Source organism: Hydra vulgaris, chromosome 01, assembly GCF_038396675.1.
Source record: "Hydra vulgaris chromosome 01, alternate assembly HydraT2T_AEP".
NCBI lineage: Eukaryota > Metazoa > Cnidaria > Hydrozoa > Anthoathecata > Hydridae > Hydra > Hydra vulgaris.
Window position 1 is genome coordinate 30,065,387 of NC_088920.1, and position 27,465 is coordinate 30,092,851.

Genomic DNA, 27,465 nt, shown 5'->3' on the forward strand with positions numbered 1-27,465 from the left:
TCGTCAAAAAATTAACATAGATTACTGGTCGATGCGTCTGCAGCGTAGTGTGGTAAATCGTTATATTAAGGTAAATCACTTTCTTACCAAATTTTTTATTATTTAACAATTCTAAATAGTTGATATAGCAATTGCGTAAACGTAAAACAGTTCAATGGTCTAAGAATGGTCACAAAATTTAAACTTAGTAATATAATAATTACAAAATTTAAACTTAGTAATAAAGGATGGGAGGAACCATCGATTAGCCAATTTAATACTCGAACTTTTATCAAGATTATCTTGGAAGCACGGTAAGAAGTGGTCAAAATGTGCCGACACATGCTTGCTTTAAGATCTGCAAGACCTGGTGCTGCTTTAAATATGTATCCAGATAATGCTCATAAATTGCAACAAGATGCTCGTATTATAAAGAAGCACACGAAGAATAAAGAGCCCTGATCGTTATAGTTCGTAAGGTAAAGTGATTTATATAGCCAAGAGGAGAAGTGATTTACAAGGTTAGTAAATAGAAAATAATTTGCTTTAGGAGCTTAGTAGTGAAATTATTGCAATAAATGATCAATTAGTGTCAAAATATAACAGCTAGTAAATAACTGAAAATATTAAGGTGACTCGTAAAAGATGAATTGCATAAATAAATGTATTGTATCAAGAGACTTTAGTTGTTTTTTTTATATAAGAATTCTTTTTTATATGTTGGTTTTCGCAAAGGGAAATGCGTGTTTACGCACAGTTGATGAATATAATACATAAATAAATATATATACATATGGAATCACAACCAAATAAACTCTTTTTCCGTTAAACTAAGGTTTAAAAAAAAAACAATATAATATAGATGAACAAAAAAAAAGATCTTTTAATATTAACGCAAAAATCATTCTTAAAAAACTTTTATTTCTTATAACAAGTTTTTTATCGTATATAAAAACTGCAATCAAAAAATACTAAAAATTTTTTAAAAAAATAAGATATAAAAATATGCTGAAAATACCAAATATATAAAAAAATGCAGTATACTTATATGTATTGAGTAATAAATCCTTCTGAAAATAAAGTCAGCTTAAAAAAACTTAAAATTTTTGCGTTAAAAATATTTAAATATAAATAATTTCTTATTAATTTTTCGTTATTAAAATACAAACGTTATTAATACATATATACACACGCACACGTAAATAACGATATTATTGTGTGTATATGAGACCTAAGAATAACATGACTATACGTCACTTTCAAATACTTCGTGCCACATTGAAAGCAATTATATTTTGTAGACTCGGAGTTAATATATATATTTAAAGTTGTAGACCGAGCCAATTTTAACTAAATTTAAAAATGGTTTAGACAATTATTTCAACAGAAAATCGATATCGGTTATGATACTAGTTTTGATAGAAACCAGACTTTTTGAGAATTGCATTCTCATCGCAGCATTGTATAAATAAATAAACGATTTACCAGATGCGAAATAGATCATACAGTTATTTAAGGATTAGTTTACAATTGTATATAGCCGGACTTCTAAAATTCCAAAACATGTCTTCTAAAAATAAGACTAGATCAACACTTAACATGAAAAAAATTTGTGTATACATGATTGAGTTATTCTCAGGTCTCGATATACATACATTAGAGCATTTCATAACTTACTGAATCCTGATAAAATAACTGGTAAAAGTATATATTGGTAAAAGTATATATTGGCAAAAGTTTGTTAAAACTCTATAGGAAAAGTGAAGTTAAAGTTACTAATGTAGAAGCCAGTCTTACAATGGTACCGGTAATATCTTTTTAAAGTTTGCATGTTACAAACATGCAATCTTTAAAAAAGATATTACCAGCTACAATTTAAAAGAATCACCCAAAACAATTCTAATCATTATCAATATTTTGGAGGTATACCAAAGTATAATTTTTTATTACGAAAAGAAAGCGATTACTGAAGGATGTTGCAGAGCTTCGCTGAATATCAAATAAAACAAATTTAATGGGGATATAGAAAAAAAATGGTCAGAAAAAAACACAGCAAATGAGCAGAGTATTGGAGATTATTTCAAAAATATACTTTGATATCGAAAAGTTCAGATCAGAGTTTTGCAATGAATGGACGCACAAGGAAGAAACGTTTTTTTTCTTAAGGAGCTCTTAAAAAACGAAACCTGGACTTATAATTGATATTATAAATTTGTACCGCTTTTCTCACCCATTATAGCATATCACAGAGAGGTTACAACGGTGCACAACTGACGTTATGTACGCAAATTCTAACATAAAAAAGACAATTAACAATTTAAACCATTTACGTTGAAATTGTTGAAAAGGGAAAGAATGTAATTTACCAACAAGCTACACGTATACAAAGTAAATCGCTTGTAAACTCTTTTGTACCTTCAAATAATCCATTTGAATATTATAAATATTCAATAATAACTATAATGAAATAGATTAATCTGTGATTAATGATTAATTTCACGCAAGTTTAAACGTATAAAGCAAATGTTATTATGACAACCAAGTAGAATATTTATTTTGTTTTCTTAAAAAAAACAACCCCCCATCGTATATAAAAATTCGTAGTAAGCTCCCCCCCCCCCTCCCACACACACACATACTCACACACATATACACACACGTTTATATGTACAAAGACACGCGTAATCAAATCAAATCAATAAAAAAAAATTACTACATGCTTTGATCATCCATTTCTTCCGGCGTTTCTTCTGTTATTATTAAATGAGGTAGCCCTAACTTTTTACGCCGACTACGCTTTCTCCAATAAGCAATTAAAGCAAAAAAAACTAATAAAAACGTGATGACAACCAGGACAGCAAGTGCAACTTCCATCGAACCACTGTTTTTAATTTTTGACGTTTTACACAAACCTGAAAAGAATTTAAAAATGGAGTTGTCTTAAAAATTTTGCTCTGCATTTTATATTATTAACAACAAAAAACGAATCATTATTTCTATCATAATAAAAACCTACAACTTTTAGTTCTGTTTAATTCAAACTCTGTACGAAGCAGAGGAATTCCGTCATAAGGTCTTGGGAAATGACGCAATATCTGAAAATTTGAATGATCCTATACCTAATTAATGAGAACTACCAATTTGTTTATTTTTAATTTTTCTAAGAGAATATGAAAAAAATTTATTGAGATTTATGCAAAAAGTTTCTAAATCAATTTAACAAAATTAATAATATTAACTGTTAAATAAACAAAAAAAAAGTAATAAGCAATAAGTATTAACTATAACGTTTAAAACTTAAAGTATAAAACCACAAATAAAAAATAACAATTTTAAAAAACAAGTATGCAACTATTAATAAAACACTTTTATCAAGAATCCGAGTTGCTCAATTAGATAACAAATCAAGAACTGATTTCATAAAAAAACATTATCGAAGTATTCAATAAAACCTGCTTGTCTTCTTCGTAAGCACATCTTATATCTAATTACAGTATTAAAGTCATCCCTACATCAACACTCTACGCCGTTTGCCTGAGATAAAACAAGGTTCAATTCTTGACCCTGTGATGTTTCTCATCTATATCAATAATTTTACTGACAAACTTATCTCTATTTACTGATAACACAACTTTATACTTCTTTAATGACAAGAAGTATTTACTTTTTGATCGCTTAAAACAGGTAACTGATCTTGAATATGATATTGTGACAGTTTGGGACTAGCAGTGATAGGTGATAATCCTATACTAATGTATAGGATTATTAACTGTCACCAAAACCGATTTTTTTTTTAAATCACCTATACTATATGTAGATAAACTTTTATTGATGAATGGCAACCATTCATGACCAGTCCTCTATTTTACGTTTTAGTAAATTACCTTTCACTACTGACCTTACGTAGAAAAAAGAATCATTAAAATGCTAACATCTGTTAAAATCTCCTCGCCATTTTCTTATTTTCTATCCATTCTCTACCTCTATAAACCAACTGTTGTCATATTTAGGCAGGGTAATCCCCTTTTAAACCTACTTTAACTGTTTTAGTCTTAGCTTTTGCGTCATCTCACTCTCTTTTCTAAAACTCTATTATGCTACTTAAGCAAGTTTTCATCTGTTCCACAAACCAAAATCCAATACTGACTCATAATTTTACCGAGCCACATTCTTTTACTGTAATTTTTCATTCATGCTCAAAAAACTTTTATTCGTTTAGTTTTTTACAACTAACATCAATGCTTCAAAATTCTTTCCTGCCTTCAAGTTTGTTAACTCGAACAACTTTGTTATTCGAATCAGTTTTTTAAGTCTTTTGTCTTCTTTTTCTTAAACTCTCTTCTTAACTTTCTAATAATTTCCAACTTAAATAGCGGTTACTCGGAACCTGTTGTGTTGGAAGCGAATTTTTTTAAATGATCCACCTTACATGTTTTAAAAAACCTGTTATATAATTAAAAACCTCTTGAATAACAATCTCTTTTAATTTGTGTTTACACTCGTAAGTCTTCAACTCGTGTGTTTTCAAACTAATCATATATTATTATAAATTAGTCTGTTCAAGTTCATGTTGAGTTTGTTACATTCTTAAAGAGAATCTTTTTTCTCATTACTTATGTGTTACTCGGTCTTTTCTCAACCAATAATTATGAATTATAAGCTCTATCAATCAAAAAATAATATTATCATGATCTGCCAATCAAACTATAACAATTATTAAAACTGTCAATCAACCGAATTGTTAAAAACAATTATAAAAATACTAATTATAAGTTATTAACTAATAAAAGCAAAACTAATATTTGAAAAATACATACGAAAACAAATATTGAATTTGTACTTTCTCGAAAATGCAAACTTATGTTTCCTCCATCTAAACTTAAGTAACCATCGTTTGTTGATAATTTTTTATCTATCGGGAGGCCAAGATAGAAAGGAGGAGAATGATTTCTTTCATATTCATCCAGGTTTGCGTAAAGAACTTGAGAAAATGGATAGTTATACATTTTAGAACTAACAACATCCATATTTAGAGTAACTTGAGGAAGATCATAACACATATCAATAGTGACATTCATAAAGGCTGATACCTGCTGATTCTCTCCAAATATCCATTTGTCTTGACATATATTTGTATAACCTTGATTGGTACAACTCGTTAAAGGGCAATTCAGAGAAAGTTCTGTTTGAAAACCACATTCAATTAGAGTTATTTCAGTACCATTTGTACAAACAAAGTTTAAAGTAGTGGTGTAAAAATCCATATAACTATCATACATTTTAAATTGCAGACCACACCCTTCAAGAGACGGACTAAATGGAGCATCGGTTTTATCTTGAGTAAAAATCTTCGTAAACAATTCTTTTGTCTTTTGATAAATTACTAGAATTGTAACAGAGTAAGGTACTGTGCAAGAGTCAAACATAATTAAGTAGAGACCATTCTTTGGTTGGTATTCATAAGAAACCAATTCTTTTGATATCAAACATGCATATGCATACTGGCCGAATTTAAGTGTTTTGTTGCAAATGGTTGGTGGTAATAATTCTAAAAATAAATGTTGTTTGTATATTAGAAACATAAAATCTTCTTTTTACATGTTCAAAAATTATAATTTGGTTATAAAGAAATTTTGTTTAATATTTTCTGGTACTTATTTATTATTAGAGACAACTCAACTCAAACAGAGAAGTACTTGGCAACCAAAAAATTATATAGTTCCTTCACTACTGCTGATTAACTTAGATTAATAGCAAAGAGTTCCTTATACGGTCTGACAATGCATACAATAAAAAGGACGAATAGAAGCACTATCTATCAGCAGTAAGGCCCTGTTAATACTCTGATATTACCAGTTGCTGATGGAACTACCACAGAATTACTTTTATTAAAAACACTATCTAATCAACAAAGAACCATAAACTCCAATGTCCTATGTGACAGCAGGACATGTGGCAGGTTGTACTGAATTATATTTTACCAGTAGCAGAGTATATATACTTAGGTATTAAGATTAATTTAGGCATTATTTAAGATATATAATGTTAATTCACCTCCTCAAGGCCAAGTAAGCCACTAAAGTCAAGGAGTAAAATTAAGCCACTAAAGGCTACTATAATTATGGTTACAACCTTCTCTCAACTCTATAACTCCGAACACAAACCTTAAGGAACAAGGTCATTGTGCTGACGAACAAGTTAAGTGCAGAACTACCAGGGATGTGGTGGGTAATAAATTCAGAACCTCTGCTTATGAGGCAAGAGCTCTACTACTACACCGCTACTATAATTGTTCAGAAACAACAGTTCAGAAATGCAACTGGATGAATGAAAAATATACTGCATATATATTGATAAAATACATATAAATTAATAGCCTAGTTGAAACACTAGTTGCCTCATAATGCTCATTGTTTGATACAAGTACAAGAGTTCAAGAACTAACTCTAGTGTTTCGTACTGGCTGGTCCTACCAGAAGAAAAGTAAGTGAACTACCGAGTGTATCAGAATCACAGATAAAAAATTGTTTGCAAAAATTTTCCATAATGGAAACACAAAACAATCTGGATAAAGTTTCAATCACTATAGAACATACTTTATTTACTAAAATTTAATCATACTATATACTAATAAAATGCTTTAATTGATGTGTTTAGATTAAGATCATTTTTTTATTTTATTTTAGAAAATGAAAGCAAAGCATGTGACCAGGAGCATGTGAACAAGTGTTGGTGAGCATGTGTTTAAGTTCTTTTTTTGAAAATAAACATTAAGGTAAAAAATGTAGAAGAAAATTGCAAAATCAACTATATACAGTATAATTCAACATTCAAATAAAGAATCTGGCTATTTTAAAAGCCATGAATCAGGCAAAAAAAACCATAAAAATGCCTCATAAAAAAATTGGCATCTCAAAACTAATGTTTAATCAGCATGATGTAGTATTCTTTCGTAAAGCAGCTAGTAAATACAGAATTTCAGCTTCATATACTCATAAAATCATTAAAAGAAAATCAAATATTGAAATAAGAAAGAAAATAAAGATTCCAGGTTGAACTGATAACCAAAAACCAACAACAAAGACTAAATGTGAAGAAATTTATCAAAATTTTGGAAAACATGATTGAATTACTATTTGAGAGTTCTTTGACCTTCTAATGTTCTAGTCTTCTAATATTTAAAAAAAATCTAAGCGCGGACAAAAACATTTAGTTTGGGTGGCTTTTTCTTGTAAAGGTATATCAAAATATCTAATCCGAAGAAATGATAGAAGATTGCATTGAAAAAAGATTGATGTTGTTTAGAAAGGAATGTCATTGCTGCAATCCATATGTCTTTTGGACTGATCTTTCTTCTTTTCATTGTGCTAAACCTGTTCAAGATTTCTTCAAAGAAGAAATTATTATTGTTATATAAACTGTGGAGTCTTGAAGTTTCAAAAATGTTTAGAAACATCTAAACTCTGTTGGAAAAAAAAGTAAAGCATGCAATCTTTGACTCTTAACCCTGGAGTCCATTTGATACTTTACAATATTTTTTTAAAAAACGTTATTTTATTTCAAATAATAAAATAATGTAAAATAATAATAAGTTATATTATAAATCAAATTAAAAAACTTTTTTTAACGATTTTAAAATATACAAAATATACTATGCTAAAATGCAATTTTAGATACAAGTAATAAGTTACTTTAGATACAAGTAATAAGTAACTTTAGATACAAGTAATAAGTGACTTTAGATACAAGTAATAAGTAACTTTAGATACAAGTAATAAGTAACTATAATACAAGTAATAAATAACTATCACAACAGTTTGCAATACTTCAGTATTTTTACTACATCTTATAACAAAAACATTTACCATGAGTATGGAGATCAAAGGTGCACTGGTAATTGAAAAAAGGAAAATCAACCTCATATATCTTCTCTGATATAATCTGTCCATATTTCTTTATAACATAATAAAGCTGTAAACATGAATAAAATAGATTAAATATATAAAGGAATATAAAGCTATAAACAATGTACTTTAAATACTTTAAACATTTATATTTTTATTGGGGGTCCTCAGATGTGGTAAAGGCAACCTAACTAGAAAAATAAAAAGATATAAACCCCCAATTTAAGTTTAAGGAGCATGTAAACCTGGGTTGATAACCTTCCCAGTAGTTATATCACAATAAAAACACACACTGATCTGCAAAACACAAAGAAGGGCATTGAGCTGTAAAGAACATTTCTATAATGTCATACTTATCATAAATAAATGGTATTATAGAAGCCTGTCTAGATCACACAAGTGTTAAACCATAGATAATAAAGTTAAGAGAAGAAAAAAAATTAAAATGAATTCAAATAAAATTATCTTATTAATAACATTCTATTTGTTATTATTATTAACAATATATCATTATTAAGTGTATTTTTTTTTATTTTAGTCTAAGATGTTTTACACAGATGACTATTTTAAAGATATGTTAAATGCATCTAATAGACAACATTTTTAATCGTTTTTCTTGAAGCAAATTTCTAATTTCACTAAACATACACACACAAAATTTTACATCAACATTACCCAATATGCATATAAAGGTATCAATAATACTTTAATATGCATATTGGGTAACTCTATTTTTTGACAAAACGACCTAATGATGGCATTTTGTTGTTTGCATTCCAATAAAATCTGAAATAAGTTTGTGAAATTTCAAAGACAAATAGTAGATATGCTAACACAAAGTAAATACCCAAGAACTCTCACCTACCTAAATGTAGAGAGGAATCAAATATTTTTTTTCTAAAACTCTGCTAAGAACTGACACCCTACCCAAACAAAACAAAAAAGAATATATATATACATACATATACAAAACCGGTAGAACACATCTGATACTTTTGTATTCTAGTACAATACATCTAGCATTTCATACATTCCTTTTGCAAATACCTTCCAATGATTCTAAATCAGTTCAAAAACAATCTTGACTTTTTTGTGAATGTTTCTTTCATTTTTTTTTTTAAATCAGATTCACTCCCAACAAAGCTGCAAACAACCACTATTAAGTTTGGAGTTACTAGAAAACAAAGAAAATAGTTAAAGAGCAGGAAAACAGTTGACAGGAGACTTGAAAGTTGTATGTTTCAGGCAAAAATAAAGAAGTGAGAAAGTTCCAAAGCATTGAAGTTTCAGAAGAAAAAACTAGATGATTAAAAATTTTAGGAGCAAGAAGGGACAGATACAGATATCATCTTTAATTGGTTGATACAATAAAGATAAATACGATAGCTTCTTATACCAGTGACCATGATAGCATTTGTAGAAAAGAGAAAGAGATGCAACAATGGTGGGTAAGAGGCTTAAGCTTTGCAGACAAAACTAGTCCAATGTTTACAATGAAATTTTATGAAAATGCGATAGAAGCTTAAGATTGGAAGATAAAGCAGGTCCATTATTTACAATTATTTTTTGAACCTTGTCTAGAAGAAAAAGAGCATCATTAGAAGAGCAGACTCAAATATGACAACAACGTTCCATGCAGGGACGAATAAGAGATTTGTAGTGGTAGAGAATGGAATATGGAATAAGATATAGTTACCACAGTAAAAATAAGCAACCTTTTCTTGTAGCAACCAATTTTTGTAGCAATAATTGTATATATATGCAAGCTTAGCAATGATTGTATATATATACACAAGAGATCAGTAGTGAAGATAATACAAGAAGAGGACTCAGTGAGAGGGTTGCCATTCATTAATATAGGAATGTCAACAATGTTGCGATAGCTGTTCTAAGCCATTGAAAAGAAAAGAATTTTTGTCAAATCAAGAAAATAAAGTTGAGTCGTCAACAAATGGAGCCACTTTAGATGTAAGATTGTCAAAGAGATCATTAAGATAGATAAGAAACAATACAGGACCAACAATAGAACCTTGAAGTACCCCAGAAGTTACTGGAAATAAAGAAGAGTGTTGGCCTTAGAGCATTACTTTAATAAAGCAATTAGAAAGAAACAATTTTATTATCTCAAAAACTTTCCCAGATATGGAAAGTTTTTGAGATAATAAAAGATTCTATTGTGCAATATACCTCCATCTATTGCACGATAGAATCTTGCAGTCACAGCAATTAGCAAGTCAGCTGTAGGACACGAAGATAAAAAACTGTATTGATTGCCAGAGTGTTGTTAGACTCAAGATAGCAATTTGTTGATTAAACTCTCAAAAATGCTAATAATAGAGAGAATATGGAACAATAGTTAAAATCAAAATCACCAAAGAGGTTAAATGTTCTTCAGAGTTTTTCTTCAGAGGACAGATGCCATTCTCCAGCAGGCAGGAAAAAAGATTTAGTATCTTAAGTATCAAGATTCAGTAACTTAAACATCTTAAATCAGATATTTAAGATAATTTAAACATGTGATTGTGATTTAAGATAACTTAAACATGTATTTTAAGATAACTTAAACATCTGTTTTAAGGTAACTTAAACATGTGTTTTAAGATAACTTAAACATGTGCTTTAAGATAACTAAAACATTAGTTTTAAAATAAATTAAATATGTGTTTTAAAATAACTTAAACATGTATTTCAAGATAACTTAAACATGTGTTCAAATTTTAAATAGTTTTAAACAGAAAAACGCATGTTGACTATGAGTTAAACTACATTATATAAAAACTTTTTTTATTAAAAATCTTTAAAATAAAATATTTGTAGTATTTATGAATACAAAAATTTGAGAAATTTATGAAAATTATGAAGTCTTTAAATGATAAAATAATAAAACGATAGACCTAATGATAAAAATTCTAAACAAAAAACAATTAAAAAATGAACATTTTTATATGACTATTATCTTACTTTTGCCATTAAATGAAGTTTGTGCATAACATTAATGTTGATTGTGTTAACATTCCAATCCCATTCAAGTGCAACTGTTATATTGCCTAGAGAAAACATTAGAAAATAAAAAAAGTTTTATGTTAAATCATGTGAAGTTTTTAAGATTTGTGTAAAACATTTTCTGACACACTAACAACATTTCATATGAATAACACATACTGAAACATCTATAGAAACACTTTTTTAAATGTTAGCATTAGGCTATGAAAAAATATATATACAACCTTCAGCAGGGGTTATTCTAGACCCTTTTCGACAGTGTTGATTCAGAATTCAGAAATTGAGGACTCTTTTCAAAAATTCAGATTTTGAGAACTTTTTTTTTAATTGGCAAATATCGTTTTTTTCACAGAAAAATGCCTTTATTTATCAATGCATCCTTATGACAGGCATCGGCATGGAGGTTACTGCTACCAAAATATTTTCCTAAAACAGCCCCTGTTCAGATATATATATATATATATAATATATATATATATATATATATATATATATATATATATATATATATATATATATATATATATATATATATATATATATATATATAATATATATATATATATGTATGTATATATATATGCATATATATTTATGTATATGTATATGCATATATATATATATATAAATATATATATATATATATATATATATATATATATATATATATATATATATAAATGTATATATACACATATATATATGTGTATATATACATATATACATGTATATGTATATATATACATATATATAGGGTTAGGACTATTGTAATTGTAATTGTAAAAATTAAATACAATTACACATTACAATACAATAATATTGTAATGTAATATTACAGAAACAATAAAAAAATTTTATTATGGTATTGTATTGCTGCGATGAAAAACAATTACAATAAGTATTGTATTGTTTTTTTTTTTAGCAATACAATAAAATTCGAGAACTATTGTATTGTATTATTTCAATGAAATAAAATTACAATAGCTATTGTATTGTTTTGATGAAAACAATTACAATAACTATTGTAGTGTATTACTTTACATTAGATTAGAAAAGCTAACGTATTTTAACGTATTTATATTCATCTCTGACGAACTTACTATTATTTTTGCTAATTTTTATTTACGGATTTGCAATATAATGCAAATTTTATTTTTACATATTTAGATTTTGCATCACCTATCTTGATATTAATTTGATGAACATTCTGTAGTTTATTATTGTAAAATATTCTCAAATTTTTAAACTTAAAGAAAACTATTAACTTCATTTTATCATTTATTTTACCTTTCTCAGGATGTATATTATGTTGAATCGCTGTCTTAGGTCTGCCGAATCCCTTTCATTTTCAGAAAAATGGTGGTTTCTTTTTTTTGATCCCGTTAAATTTGATTTTCAATATTTAAAGTTGCCCAATTTACCCTTCTGGCACACCTTCCCCTCTCATTATGTTTCAGTAAAATAGAATCAATCATTAATAATAGTACCCTATTGTACCCTATTTCAAGGGTACAAGGGTATATAGTTGGCAACTGGACTATTAAAACATTAAATTTAAACACTAAAATAATTTTTTTTATTACAATACAATATTTATTGTTATTGTAGTGGGTCATTACAATACATATTTTTTTCAGATATTGTTATTGTTTTATAAAGATGAATTGTAATACAATATTTATTGTTATTGTATTACAGAATTACAGTAGTTGTAAATCACAAGTATTGTTATTATTTCTAAATTAAGTTAAAACAATAACAATAATTGTTACTGTTATTGCTTTTATTACAATTACAATAGTCCTAACCCTACATATATATGTATATATATATATATATATATATATATATACATATATACATACATATATATATATATATATACATATATATACATATATATATATATATATATATATATATATATATATATATATATATATATATATATATATATATATATATATGTATATATATATATATATATATATATATATATATACAGACATATATATATATATATATATATATATATATAGAACCCTTAGATGTTGTCCGAAAGTTTTTTCGATATTTTGTTGACAAAAAGTAAAAATTAAAATGCAAGACCGGAATTTTTTTTTTTTAATAATGATAGACTGCCTGCCCCAACCAAACCCTCAGTCGATGTAGCAGCACTCCCTTGCGGGTCAGGCTATTTGTCAGTCGATGTAGCAGCACTCCCTTGCGAGTCAGGCTATTTGTCAGTCGATGTAGCAGCACTCCCTTGCGAGTCAGGCTATTTGTCAGTCGATGTAGCAGCACTCCCTTGCGAGTCAGGCTATTTGTCAGTCGATGTAGCAGCACTCCCTTGCGAGTCAGGCTATAAGATAGTCGATGTAGCAACACTCCGCGCATGATTTACAGTAAAAAAAATAAAAATAAAAACATTTTATTAAAAAAAATAAAAATAAAAACATTGTTATATTGTTAAAAACATTCAAAATGTTATAAAAACATTCAGAATGTTTTTAAAAACATTCTGGTCAATTAAATTAGCGTTTTTGTGGTTTTTTTAAAAAACGATTAATTTGTAATTAAATTAATGGTTTTTACTTTCGTCCAACACGGAAATGTTGGACGAAAGTCAAAAGTAATTAAAAGTGACGTATGTGTTGGCGTAAGAATCACTTTTTTCCTTCCGCTCTTCCTAAAGCCAACAAACTATAGAACTATATATATATATATATATATATATATATATATATATATATATATATATATATATATATATATATATACATATATATATATATGTAAATATATATACGTAAATATATATTTATATGTAAATATATATATATATATATATGTAAATATATATTTGGAAAAATGCGCATTAAACTGTTAGAGGTCAGCGTCAGGTCAGCAAAAAAAAGGGATTACCATACAACATAGAAATGAGGTCAGCAATTTTTTACTGAATTCAAACATTTTTAGGTTAGGTAGGCAGTTAGGTAGATAATGCCGACTCTATTTCTGAGGGCACACACATATACACTTTTAATGTTACTCAATTGTTGCTTTTTTTATATTGTCATTTATTATTATTTTTTTAATACTAATTCACTCCCAACAAGGCTGCAAGTAACCACTATTAATTGGGAGTTACTAGGAAAAAAAAGAATAGAGATATAGAGTAATGAAACGATTAACAGAAGACTTAAAAAGTTGTAAGTTGTATGAGTCAGGAAAATATGTAGATAGGAGAGAGTTGCAAAGGTTTGAAGGGAAAAAAACTAGATGAATAAAAGGTTTTAGAGCATACAGGGACAGATACAGTAAACAAATGAGACTTGGCTGAATGACTAGTCAAACAAGAATGAGTTTTAGTCAATGGAATTTCAAATCATTATCATTAAAATAAGACACAAATTAATGACAAAACTTGGAAAGCATAATAAATCTTGTTCACTTCCAAGTACTTAAAAAAACTTAGTCTCAAAAAAAAAGTTTATTTTATTGGTTTAAAAATAAAAAAATATCAGAAGACTAAACGTATTAATGCTTGGTATAGGCATACAAATTTGACAACTTACCTGTTGCAAAATTATGTTTGAATCTTCTGACTTATTATTTTTGCAATACCTAGCTTAATTATTCTGATTTATGCAATACCTAGCTTAATTATTCTGATTTATGCAATACCTAGCTTAACTCCAATCACTCTTCTTTTCTTTTTTCTTTCTCTTTATCAGTACTGCCTCCTTTTGATGTTCTTTATGGCAAAATAAACGAGGCTTCTTGTTAACCAACAGCCTAATATTGATTTTCAGCAATACCAGTTATAACCAATTACCACCTCGCCTGTTGCTCAAATTTTTTAACTACATATTCTAACATTTCAAGTCACATACTTTGATTTCCATGGATAAAGCTTGTATTTATAAAAAACTTGCTGATTTTGAACAACTAGGTTTAGATTGGACTGCTCCACATAATTAGCTTCTAAGTAAACTAGGCCAAAACCAATCGACCAAATTCTTAGGTAACTTTGGATATGGTTGTTAAACTTTGCTGTAAAAATAAAGATGTGTTTGACTTAGCATTCAAATAATACCAACTTTGAAATATTTGAGACTTTTTCGATGACATAATGATTTTTCCGTATGATAAGTACCATATAGTTGAAGATTTCATTGACTTTCATTGACATTAACATCAAGACTTAATTGATTTTGACTGAATTAAACTATGTTTATTATAAAGATCAATTAAATCGAAGGAACTTGTTAATATAATAAAAGTCACTTAATTTAACTTTAAAAGTTATTCTTTTTATTTGGGTATGATCAATAGCTACTAAAAAAAATAAAAATTCAATGTTAAAACTAACTATTAGGTGTTGCAAGTCAGTCAAAATACTAAAAGTCTGAGAAAATAAGAAATTAAAAAAAAAAAAAATATGGTTTTTGTCATGAGGTTTCAGGATGTTTTTTTACATGCTTAGAATCTCTTTGTAATGACTCTAATAACTTTTTTAAATCTAAATTTATTTTTAAATACTTGCAGTTTTAAAATAAATTTTTTTAATTTCATTTTTAAAATAAATTTTTTTTTTTTTCAACTTTTTTTTTTTTAAAAAAAAAGGTCAGATCATATACACGATTTTAATGTTTAATGCATAGAATCATCAAGGTCATATTTTAAAAATTCAGAAAATTGTTTGGATCAAATATCTGGAAAAAATCCAGAATATGCTTTTCTTTACTTTCCTTTTAATTTTGCTCTTACCTAAGTTGTTTTTAATCTTTTTTTTCAAACTTTTCATAATTTTTCTATGAGTAATGAGTGAAAAAACTTAAAAAATAAATATATCACAAAATCATATACCTAAACTTTTATGTATGGAAAATGTTTTGGATATCCGGAAAAACTTAAAGTTGAAAAAAATATCCGGAATTCCAGAAATTTTTTTTTTTTTTTTTTTTTGTTATTCACCTCCTCAAAGCCATGAAGATAAGGAGGCTACTCAATAGTGGTTATAACCCTCTCTCAACTCTATAACTCCAAAACACGAACCTCGACGAACAAGGCCGCTGCGCGGAGAAACAAGTTGAACGCGGTACTACCAGGGACGTGGTGGGGATCGAACTGGGAACCTCTCGCTTCTGAAGCGAGCGCTTTACCACTACACCACTATCGCATAATATCCAAAATATCCATAAATATCCAAAAAAAAAAAATCCCTGGTTAAATGTTTAAAAAAGTTTAATATTAGATGTAAAAAAGTATCAAAAAAGTTAAAAAAAAAGTGTTGAAAAAGATTCAAAAGATATAAGAACCCAAATTCTATTTCAAAACAAAAAAATAAAAAATAGTAATTGAAAATTTAATTAATATTACTAAAATTTTGTATTTATATAATAATAGTTTTTGATTATTAATTTTTAGTAATATTTATATAATTATTAATTGTTATACAAACAGTTGTGTTTATATTTTTGTGTTGAGTGCAAGCAATGAGATCTTTTGCACACGAGAACATACATCTGACACCATCTGGGAGATGGCGTTGACCAAATTGTTAGTCACCTGTATGTGACCAATGAGTTGCATAAATAAATAATTTATTAAATAATATTTATATTACCATTATTAAAGTATCATTTAAAAAAAATCATTAAATCTTACATAACTTATAAATAAAAATTTATAGAACGTTCATTGATACTTTAATTAAAATCATCAGTTACTTTATTTAAAAGCGTATTGCTAATATAAAAACGTTAGTATAGATAAATGTGCATGGGCTACTCGTCATGTAAATAATATATTGTCAAAACAAAATATTATTTACATGACCATAAAAATGCTTGAAATTACATGCCTTCCTGGCCAGGCCTGGACTACTGTAGTTTTGCTCATCGGTTACTTAGTGGACTATTTGTGGTAGCTGCCAAAAGTGGCTAGCGGATGACTAGCCCCTATTACCATTTTGGAAAGTTATCTGTTTGCCATTTATAATTTACTAATTAACGGATGAGCAAAACTCCAATGCACCACTAAAATATGTATAAATAGGTCCATTGCAAATCCACTAAAACAATGTCTACCTATTGAGGCTGTTATTTAAAATACAGTTTATAATATTAAACTTTTTAAAAATACATTTGAAAAAGTTAAACATTTTTTTTTAATGTTGTAACTGCTTTTTTTCAAACTCATATTTATAATATAAAATTATTACATACTAAACTATTGCATAATAATTTTTACATTATGTAATAAATTATATAAATTGTATATTATTAAAAATGAATTATTAAAATTTGTCTCAATTTGAGCAAAATAAAAAATATAAATAAATCTTTTGCTCAAAATTTTTTTAATTTTACAAACACTTAATTTGTAATAATTCTTAAACTTCCTATATTCTATTACAGTAAAAAATTATTCATAATCAGTAAAAACTTTTATAACTTATATTTGTTGTTTATAAATAAATAGCTAGTATGAAAACCCAAAGAAATTCTAAAGAAATTTTTAATGATAAACAACGCTTGTTATGTATATATTCTTTTAACATGAACGTAACAAGCATATGTTTATAACGAGTATAAAGTCAAATTTTGTATTTAATAAGCAATTTTTTAAATGAAAAAACAGATAGCTTGGGCAAAAACTAAAAAACTGCTTAGAAGGGCAGCTTGCATGGCTCGCCATGTTCATTTTAGGAGAGTGATTCTCTGCTCTCGAACATACTTACTCTGGCCAAGGCCTAAAGTAAATTTGTTGAATTTTGCAAAAAGTAAGGTTCTATGGATAAAAAGTTACTTCAAAGACCATGAAAATATATAAAAGATATAAAACAAATTTAGTGGTAATAATAGCTTTTTGTGATTAATGTTCTTGCTACTATATGTTTACTATATATTATATATTACTATATATTATTCCTACTATTTATTTGATGCTATAGATTTAATTTATTAGCGAGAACTTAATTTAAATATAGATAGTATAATAATAAGGTTAATGTTTATTAAGGTTTAATATTTAACAATGTTTAAGTTAATATTTGACATCAATACAAATAAGGAACAAGAATTTTTTTTTTTTAAATATTAGCTTTAATGATTATTATATGAGGTTTATTAAAGTGACATTGTTTAAAGTTGTCGCTTGTAAATGAAAAAATTTTTTTAAATTTATTTAAATAATTTATTATAAAAAATGCTTATGTAATTAAATAACATTTACAAAATTTATTTATATTCTTTTTTTTTTTCCTTTTTTTGTTTTCTTTTTTTTTTTTATTTTCTTTTTACTGTGAAATTTTATCATTATTTTTTTATTTTTTGAATAAAAATTTTTTTCTTAATTTTATCATTTAAATTTAATTTGTAACTGATAAACTTATGATGTTGCAGTGATGTTTTCTAATCTAATATAAAATGTATGGGAACCATTTTAGAGACATGTTTTTACTTCCTTTATTCAAAAGATTTTAGTTGTTACTTAAACTAAAATTGTAATGTTATATTTGTTTTTTCTTTTGCACTTTAAAAATATAAATAATATAAAAAAATTAATAACTAATAATGAAAAAGGAACAAGATATTTAACCCTTTCACTTCCGGGATATTTTCTGCTATATTCCTAGAGTCAAAATTTTTTTACTAACATATTCATTGAACAAAATAATTAAAAAAAATTATTTATCACACTTGTAAGACATCACATTACTTAAAAAACAGCCTTTGACATAAATCAAAATTTTGCTTTTTTGAGAAAAATTCAAAAGTAAATCAAAATATTATGTTATAAACAATTAAACCTTGTTTAAAAATAGTTTAGCAATCACTTAACTAGTTTTTAGCGAAAAAATAAAAGGCTTATCATAAAAACTCTAGAAAAACGAGAAAATTTATTTAAAAAATAACAAATTTTTAAAAAATATGAGATTTTTTAAAAATTTGTTATTTTTGAGATAAATTTTTTTATTATATTTGCAGCATGAAACAAAAAAATAATTTTAAGATGAACAAAACAAACTACAATAAATAATTAAGTTTAGCATGGTAAGCTTTGAAACAAATATCTGGGTGAAGCCCTGATTTAAATGGGCAAAATCAAAAAGCATATGTAGTTTTCAGTGGTTGACATTAAGGTGATAGTTTTCCTTTTGCATAGCACACTCTACATCTTTTAGTTGGTCTTTTATCTGTTGCATCTGACGAAGCTACTTTTAGTGAAGGGAAGTGTTTGCCAGTAAAACATGACATTGTATCATCTAGTATTTGATTATTTGGTATAGTTGGATTGATTAGTACTAAAGATAAAATAGTGTCATGTAAGAAATCTAGGTCAATCTAGATTTTGTGTTTTATGTTGGAAAACTTTATGTGCAATTAGTATCACCTGTGAAATCATTCTGCTAACTTTTTGTACCACCTATAAGTTTTACCCAATGTGCGTAAACTAAGTAACCGTTGATCAACTCTGTCAACCCCCCCTCCTATGTGACTACTATACGATCATACTACTGATGGTTTGTATATTGCAGAGTCATTTACATAGGTTATACCAGTGTCAATCATTTTTACTGAATAGCAAGTTGACAACATATATACAACCTTCTGCTTATTTCCTGACTTATTTTCAAGAGCTTTATATTTATATGCAATAATATAATGTGTAGTAGTTATCTGTAAACAGTATATGTCCTTTGTTTAAAAAAGATTTCATCAGTGCGTTGGTATTCACTCAGTGCTGGGCATATCTTCATTTCCATCTTCATAAAACATACCTTTAACTCAATATACCAAAAAATCTAGTGCCATTCCACTTAATGTCACTTCATAAAAATTTATGCTAATTTTGTACGAATATATTGCTTAAAATGCACCCGCCCCTTAAAGCATATAAGTGATTTGTCAACACTAAGATTTTATCGGGGGTAGAATACATTTTTACATCGGCCTTTAATAAGTTCTATTAATGGTTGTACATTGTGTAATCAATCTTTTGAAATATTTGATTTTTACTATTGACACTTTTTTTTAAACATCATTTTTTTCTGGGGAAACCAAATAATTGATCAGGAAATAGGATCTCGTTGTTCTTTTTAGAATCTATTTCCTTAATACTATTTTCTTCAATTTCTTCTTCCTCCTCTTTATCAATATCCATTTTATAAACATGTGTTATTTGATAAAAGTCTGGTAAGGAAAGACAGTTTTTGCTCTGAAAATCATCATGTAAATGTAAATTAGGAGCAACAACAAATTCTATATCTTCTTCATATTCCCAATCTGTTTCAGGTTCGCTTTCATCAGCTGATAACTCACCAAGGTCCATATCATCACTGCTATTAAACATAATTATTTTTAAAATTTCTTCCATATTTGAATAACTTTTTTTAAAACTAGCCATTTTTAAATATGCTATATCTTTTGAACTAAGATAAATTTTGACAAATGGTTTTCAGTCTATGATGTAATAATTGTTCTATTTTCCATATCTGTAAATAACATTACAGAATACATTATAAAACCGTGTTTAAATCGCAGATGTAGTCGTGACCTGCACAGTGGATCACAGGGAAAATTGCAAGGTTAGTTATGACCTTCTGTTGGGGTTTCAGGGAGTAAAAGGGTTAAGCAAGAGTTTAAACAATAAACAAATTAGCCAGGTTGGTAAGAAACAAAACATAACTTTATATTTTTGGAAGATGTGTTGCATGTTTTTTTACTTTATGTATTTTTATTTTTGTATTTTTACTTTGTCAGGTTTGCAATGATTAGGAGTAAATTATTGTAGTCATTAAAATAACTGCCTACTTTTTATTTGTAGATATAATATATAAATCTACAATAAAATATAATATATAAATCTACAATAAAATATTTTGCAAATACAATTTTCATTTAGTTGAAAGTCTCCAGTTGCATCAAAAACTGAACTGCTTAATGTAGCTCTATAAAATGAAAAAAATTTTAAATTAAAAACTTCTCTTCTATAGTTTATAAAATTTATAGACTATAGAAGGGAAATAAAAGCTATTAAAACTATTAAAGAGAAAACCCAAATTATAATATAAATACCCTTTGGTTTAGATTTTAGGGTAAAAATAATTTAAAAGTTCCAAATATGAAATTTCAGAAACTAGTATAATATATAAGAAGAACTAGATAAAATATCAAAAACTATATAGTTTTTAATATTTTGTGTATGTTATATAACATAAATCAGAAATTATATAAAATATAAGAAATTAAATAGAAAAAATTTAATTAAATCTAAAACAAGAGGAATTCTTAAGAAGAAAAAAAAAAAGAAAACTTGTGCTAAAATTGATTTAAAAAATTGATGAATGAGAAGAAAAAAAAGAAGGAGAATTTGCTTTAAAATTGATTTAAAAAAAAAGAAAAAAATATATACAATCTAGAATTGATGAAAGAGATTTTTATTTAAAATGATAAACATTTTACATGAGATTAGAAAACATCATATACATAGATTACAAACATTTTAGAGAACAACAAGCCTTTTATCTTAATGTCTTAACCATCATAAAGAATTTGAAAACTCACTTGGTTTTGGGTTGGAAATATTACAAACACTATAATATGTGAAAAGCAAGCAACAAAAATAATACATAATAAAATTCTTTTTTTATATGATCTTAATATGCATTTGTTATATAAAATCCATTTTTGAAAAAATTAAATTGACACAAATGTCTAAGAAACACAGAGATGATTTCCTTGATAAAAATAAAACAAAACTGATTTAGAAAAGACAGTAATGTAAAGAAAATCTTGTCAGTTACTAGAGAGTTACTAGAGAGTCATAACTATTTTGTTGTTGTTTTTTAATCATTTTAGATAATATAACTATTTATATTATTTTGATGATAATAACAAAAATAATTTATAAAAATTTATTTAACTTACTAAAACTGTAACTTATGGCTTTAAATTAAATTTTGCTCATAGATGACAAATCATAGAATATTAGTTCAAAAAAAAAATAAGCATCTGCAAGTTAAAAGCTCTAAAAGTTGCAGATGAAATCTGTTGAGCTTGAACTTGCAACATAGTAATATCCCTAATTGCTAATACATTTTTGAGTTTATTTAATGGTTAATTTAATATTAATAATTGAGTTATTTAATGGTTTATTTAATATTAATATTTATTAATAAAAAATAACATAATGACTTACCAACATTATCAAAATAAGAAAAACTTTTAATTTACATAACGTAAAAATTATACAAATATTATGCACTGAAATACCTTATAAATAAAAATATATACCTAATGAATAATATTCTTTATTTTTCTCGACTTTTGAAAATAAGAACATTTGATTTTCTTGATTGTATATTGAAATAGTTATAGGAGTAAAATGCTCTAAAGTTAAACATGGATTTGCAGACAATATTATTGTTGTTTCATTTTGCTGACATACTGCATTAAAAGTTGTGATTTTTTTACATACATCTTCAGCTGATTCATCTGTTACGACGTATACTGGAAGATAAATTTATATATATACAATAGAAATTAGAATATAGAATAAAAGGGTACGATAAAAAAATAAAATGATAAATAGAAAAACTTATATAGTTAAAGAAATTGCATATGATTTTAATTTTGTATTAGGTGAAGGTTTCCATTCCATTCTCTTCTACCCCTCTCTCTCTCTCTCTCTCTCTCTCTCTCTCTCTCTCTCTCTCTCTCTCTCTCTCTCTCTCTCTCTCTCTCTCTCTCTCTCTCTCTCTCTCTCTCTAAACCCCTGTAACTCTAAAAACATATTTTGACAAGCAAACCCACTCCACAAAAACAAATAATGGTATCTATACTACTAAGGAAATAGTAGTATATACACTATTTTCTACATTTGTGTGGTATACAATGTCTGGCAGTTTCTGTGTTTGCCATGCTTGTCTCTTGGAGCAGAAATATGTTCTTGTATTTTATAATACATTCAACTCTTTTTCAAATTTTATTGCATACTCACAAGAACATGAACATTTTGGATTGTCACCAGACAAAGGCTTACATCTTTCAACTTTTTCATTCAAACTTGTCATCTAATAAAAACATCTTATTTTTATATATCACCAAAAAGATGATATATAAAATACTGTTAAAGTTTTATAAAAGAGGCCTACTTAAAATCTTTTTAAAGTATATATATATATATATATATATATATATATATATATATATATATATATATATATATATATATATATATACATATATATATATATATATATATATATATATATATATATATATATATATATATATATATATATATATATATATATATATATATATATATATATATTTATATATATATAGAACCCTTAGATGTTGTCCGAAAGTTTTTTCCATATTTTGTTGACAAAAAGTAAAAATTAAAATGCAAGACCGGAATTTTTTTTTTTTAATAATGATAGACTGCCTGCCCCAACCAAACCCTCAGTCGATGTAGCAGTACTCCCTTGCGGGTCAGGCTATTTGTCAGTCGATGTAGCAGCACTCCCTTGCGAGTCAGGCTATTTGTCAGTCGATGTAGCAGCACTCCCTTGCGAGTCAGGCTATTTGTCAGTCGATGTAGCAGCACTCCCTTGCGAGACAGGCTATAAGATAGTCGATGTAGCAACACTCCGCGCATGATTTAAAATAAAATAAAAATAATAAAAACATTTTATTAAAAAAAATAAAAATAAAAACATTTTATTAAAAAAAATAAAAATAAAAACATTGTTTTTATTGTTAAAAACATTCAGAATGTTTTAAAAACATTCAGAATGTTTTTAAAAACATTCTGGTCAATTAAATTTGCGTTTTTGTGGTTTTTTTGTATAACAATTAATTTGTAATTAAATTAATGGTTTTGACTTTCGTCCAACACGAAAATGTTGGACGAAAGTCAAAAGTAATTAAAAGTGACGTATGTGTTGGCGTAAGAATCACTTTTTTCCTTCCGCTCTTCCCTAAGCCAACAAACTATAGATCTATATATACATATATATATATATATATATATATATATATATATATATATATATATATATATATATATATATATATATATATATATATATATATATATATATATATGTATGTATGTATATATATATAACAACATTAGACAATATTGTTTCACCCCTTAGGACTCTTCAGTAATGTATTAATTTTATGAGACCAAATCTTAGCAATAAAACTAGAAAACTGATTTAAAGCAATGACACATCTCATATATATATTTATATGAGATGTGTTAATTATGTATATATAAGGAAACGATTATTGTTGTCAAGTATTTATTAAGAAGTTGGGAATATGTGTAGCTGGCAAATTTTTTAACTTGTTTTATTTCAGTCATTTTAAAACACCATAATGGGGAAGAAGAAAACATTAAATAAATCGATAAGATCTCAAGTTATTTTATTATTTGAGGAAAATTATAACACAAGGGACATTGCATCCAAGTTGGGAATATCACAATCTTCAGCATCGCGTGTTGAAAGGCAGTTTAGTTCTTCTGGTTCAATCAAACCTAAACATCATCCTGGTAGGCCAAGGCTTATTTCAGCGCAGAAAGAACGTTTAATTCAACGTGAAGTAATGAAAACACCAACTATTACATCTTCAGCTATCAAAAGGAATTTAAATTTGAATGTTTCCACTCATTCACTGTTGCATAAAATACGTCATATTCGACGTATTTTATGCAACAGATTTTCTATGCGGGCGTTAAGGCCTTTAAAGAAGCCTTTTCTTTCTGATATCCAATGGAAGAAGAGAATACTGTTTTGTAAGAAGTACTCTCATTGGACATCAGAAGATTGGGCAAAAGTCATGTTTAGTGACGAGAGTAATTTTCATTTGATGGCAAGCTATAAACAATGGGTTCGACGTCTTAAACATTCATCAGCAACTGACCCAAGGTTTACAGTTCCAACTGTTAAGCACCCTGCTCATGTGACGGTGTGGGGGTGCTTCTCAGCACATGGCCGTGGTTCCATTCGATTTATAAATCAAGGAGAAACTTTAAATTCAACAGCATACATTAATATTTTGAATGACAGTTTGGAACGATTCATGGCGATTCACAATTGCACCGTGTTCCAGCAGGACTCAGCCCCCTGCCACGTCTCAACGCAAACTAAAAACTCGTTTATTTTAAATTCGCCAGATCTAAACCCGATCGAAAACCTATGGGTTTTAATTAAATGCCGAGTTGCCGAAGAAAAGCCTTTCTCCACCCCAGATTTAATTGAAAAAATTAAAGTTATCTGGTGCTCATTTTTAGCTGACTCTGCAAAAATTTGGTGGATTCAATGCCGCAGCGCATTAAAGAAGTACTAAAATCAAAAGGACATTCATGCAAGTATTAGCAGGCTGTAATAAATCATTACTTTCATTAAAATTTTTAAATATATGGTTATGGAATTAAGTTTTTTGTTAAAAATTGAAGTCTGAGTCTAAAATTAAGTTCGTAACTGTATATATGTTGTAATATATTGTTTGTTTGTGTGTGTATTTATAAAAGTAACATATATATATATATATATATATATATATATATATATATATATATATATATATATATATATATATATATATATACATATATATATATATATATATATATATATATATATATATATATATATATATATATATATATATATATATATATATATATATATATATAAAGTATATCTGATGGGTCCCCAGTTTTTTTCTCCTGCTTACTAATCTTAAACCTCTATGTAGTACTTTTTTTTTCCAAACTTTAGGATTTGTTTGCGTTTCCTAGAAACATTATTTTTATTTACTTTCACAAATACTTTTGACTAAGGTGGTAATCTTGACAGAAATATAATTTACACAAAAAAACTTGAAAACATGACAAATAAAAACAACTGCTGCTTGATGCGACAAAAACACAACATTTATCCAATATAAAAAGTGACTCTGGAGTTACCTCGTTTCTGCGCCAATTGAATGTAGAGAATACATATTATTCTATTAAACCCTGCATTAAATGATTCAAGGAGTGCTCAAATCTAAATTAGTTTTGAACCAAGTTGTAGAGCTTTTATTTACTAATGGTCTATGTAAATCCATTTAAATATAAAATGTAATGTGAAATAGTTCAAAAGAAACTTAATATGTCCCAATATTGGTTGGTGCAGCTCTTTTGTAGCATTTTACTAAATTATAAAAACTTGATTTGCAAATTATTTTAAGGACCAGTTAAGATTTTTTTTTTTGCTATCTCTTTATGCAAATATGCATTAAGAGATATGCAAATATGTGGAAAAAAATTATTAGATTTTTTCCACTATCTTTTTGTAGTCATTTGCATGGAATTAGTATAATCTTAAATTTTTCCCCTCAAAACCAGTTGAACAAGTAAAAACCTATCAGTCTTGAACAAGTAAAAACCTATCAGTCAATGTCAAAAAATATTATTTTTGACATTGTAAACAGATTTTAAAAAACAAATATAGAATTAAATTTTATTTTAAGGTTATTGATTCTATGTTGAATATTTGAAGCCAAAAGTATTAATGGTTTAAAAGTTATTCAAAAGTCAATATGACCAAAAAATAATAATTTATTTTATGCTAATATACATCTAATTCTCACTGCAAATGTTCTGGGTGGACATGTATTTTAGGCTCCCCCCCCCCTCCTTTAGTAAGTCCATAAAATAGTCTTATACAAAAAAAATATTATTGAAAGTCAACCCTAACCAAACCCAAACCATGACCCTTAAGGTTAGGCTCAGGGTTCGGCTTAGGATTTGGTTTGGGTATGGTTTTCAATAAAATAAACTTTATTTTGGGTTCAGGTTTTGAGTATGTTTTTCTTAAATTTTTTGCGTAAAACATGAATTTACGGACTTACTAAAGTGAGGTACCTGAAACACATGCCCCTTTTTATATAGAAAAATTACGAAACTTTTAACTATATTTTGTATTTTTTTAACAAGTGTATGTTTTCTTTTTTTATTATTTTAACATATTTTTTTGTATGGAACAGTTAACTTGTAAACAATGGTAAAATTATCAGAAGTATGTTAAACTTAATACTAACTAAATTAGAATTTCTCACCAATTAATAACTGAAGCACAAAGAACATATTTTTTTATTAGACATAAAATTTTTAATGACACACAAAACCTTTTGTTTTGATTTTTTTTAAACCGCACCAATTAAGAAAAACACCACGCCGTAAAAAACTAAAATAAAAATAGAGTATTTTTTAGGGCCAACCTGGCTCATACAAAGTTTGGGATATGGCACTTTTATATCGTTTTATGAGAATTTTTTACTCTCAAATAACTTTTAATAAAAATGAGTAGCTGTAAAAAGTAGGGAGTATTAGCTACGGTTATACTGGTCACGTGCCGGGAAGTCGCGAATTTTAAGGGGCTTATGGCCAAAAACTTGTTGCCCGATACCCAACTGATCTTAACTCTCATTTATTGAGCGAGATTTCTTCATTTAAAGCTTTTATTCTGACTAAGATTAAAAGTGAAAACGGCAAACGAAAA

General features: G+C 26.9%; 1 protein-coding gene across 5 annotated transcripts; it reads right to left on the minus strand.

Annotated features, from left to right (window-relative positions):
• Nucleotides 1-860: 860 nt before the first annotated feature.
• LOC100211997 (uncharacterized) lies at nt 861-27,137 on the minus strand. Of its 5 annotated transcripts, none has more exons than XM_065787887.1 (7): nt 27,023-27,137; nt 22,193-22,408; nt 10,845-10,930; nt 7,845-7,950; nt 4,797-5,527; nt 2,996-3,074; nt 861-2,891 (listed from the first exon to the last, which is right to left on the minus strand). In XM_065787887.1, exons 1-7 carry the CDS (start codon nt 27,048-27,050, stop codon nt 2,692-2,694), a joined length of 1,446 nt encoding a protein of 481 aa, XP_065643959.1. In that variant the 5' UTR covers nt 27,051-27,137; the 3' UTR covers nt 861-2,691. The 5 variants fall into 5 exon arrangements, 2 of the variants coding, with proteins under 2 accessions (XP_065643959.1, XP_065643958.1); XM_065787886.1 differs by lacking the exon at nt 27,023-27,137 and adding an exon at nt 22,899-22,982; XR_010635801.1 differs by lacking the exon at nt 27,023-27,137 and adding an exon at nt 22,899-22,982 and having other exon boundaries at nt 2,662-2,891; nt 4,820-5,527.
• Between the last annotated feature and the right edge of the window lie 328 nt (nt 27,138-27,465).

What these genes read in the sequence shown, in the direction of transcription:
- LOC100211997 (XM_065787886.1), bottom strand. Translation starts at nt 22,971, where the DNA reads ATGACAAGTTTGAATGAAAAAGTTGAAAGATGTAAGCCTTTGTCTGGT. An exon ending in CTTTGATCTCCATACTCATG is followed by an intron (nt 5,528 to 7,844) that starts GTAAATGTTTTT and finishes ATTTATTTTTAG; the next exon opens with AATTATTACCACCAACCATT. An exon ending in CAAATTCAATATTTGTTTTC is followed by an intron (nt 3,075 to 4,796) that starts GTATGTATTTTT and finishes TCAAATTTTCAG; the next exon opens with ATATTGCGTCATTTCCCAAG.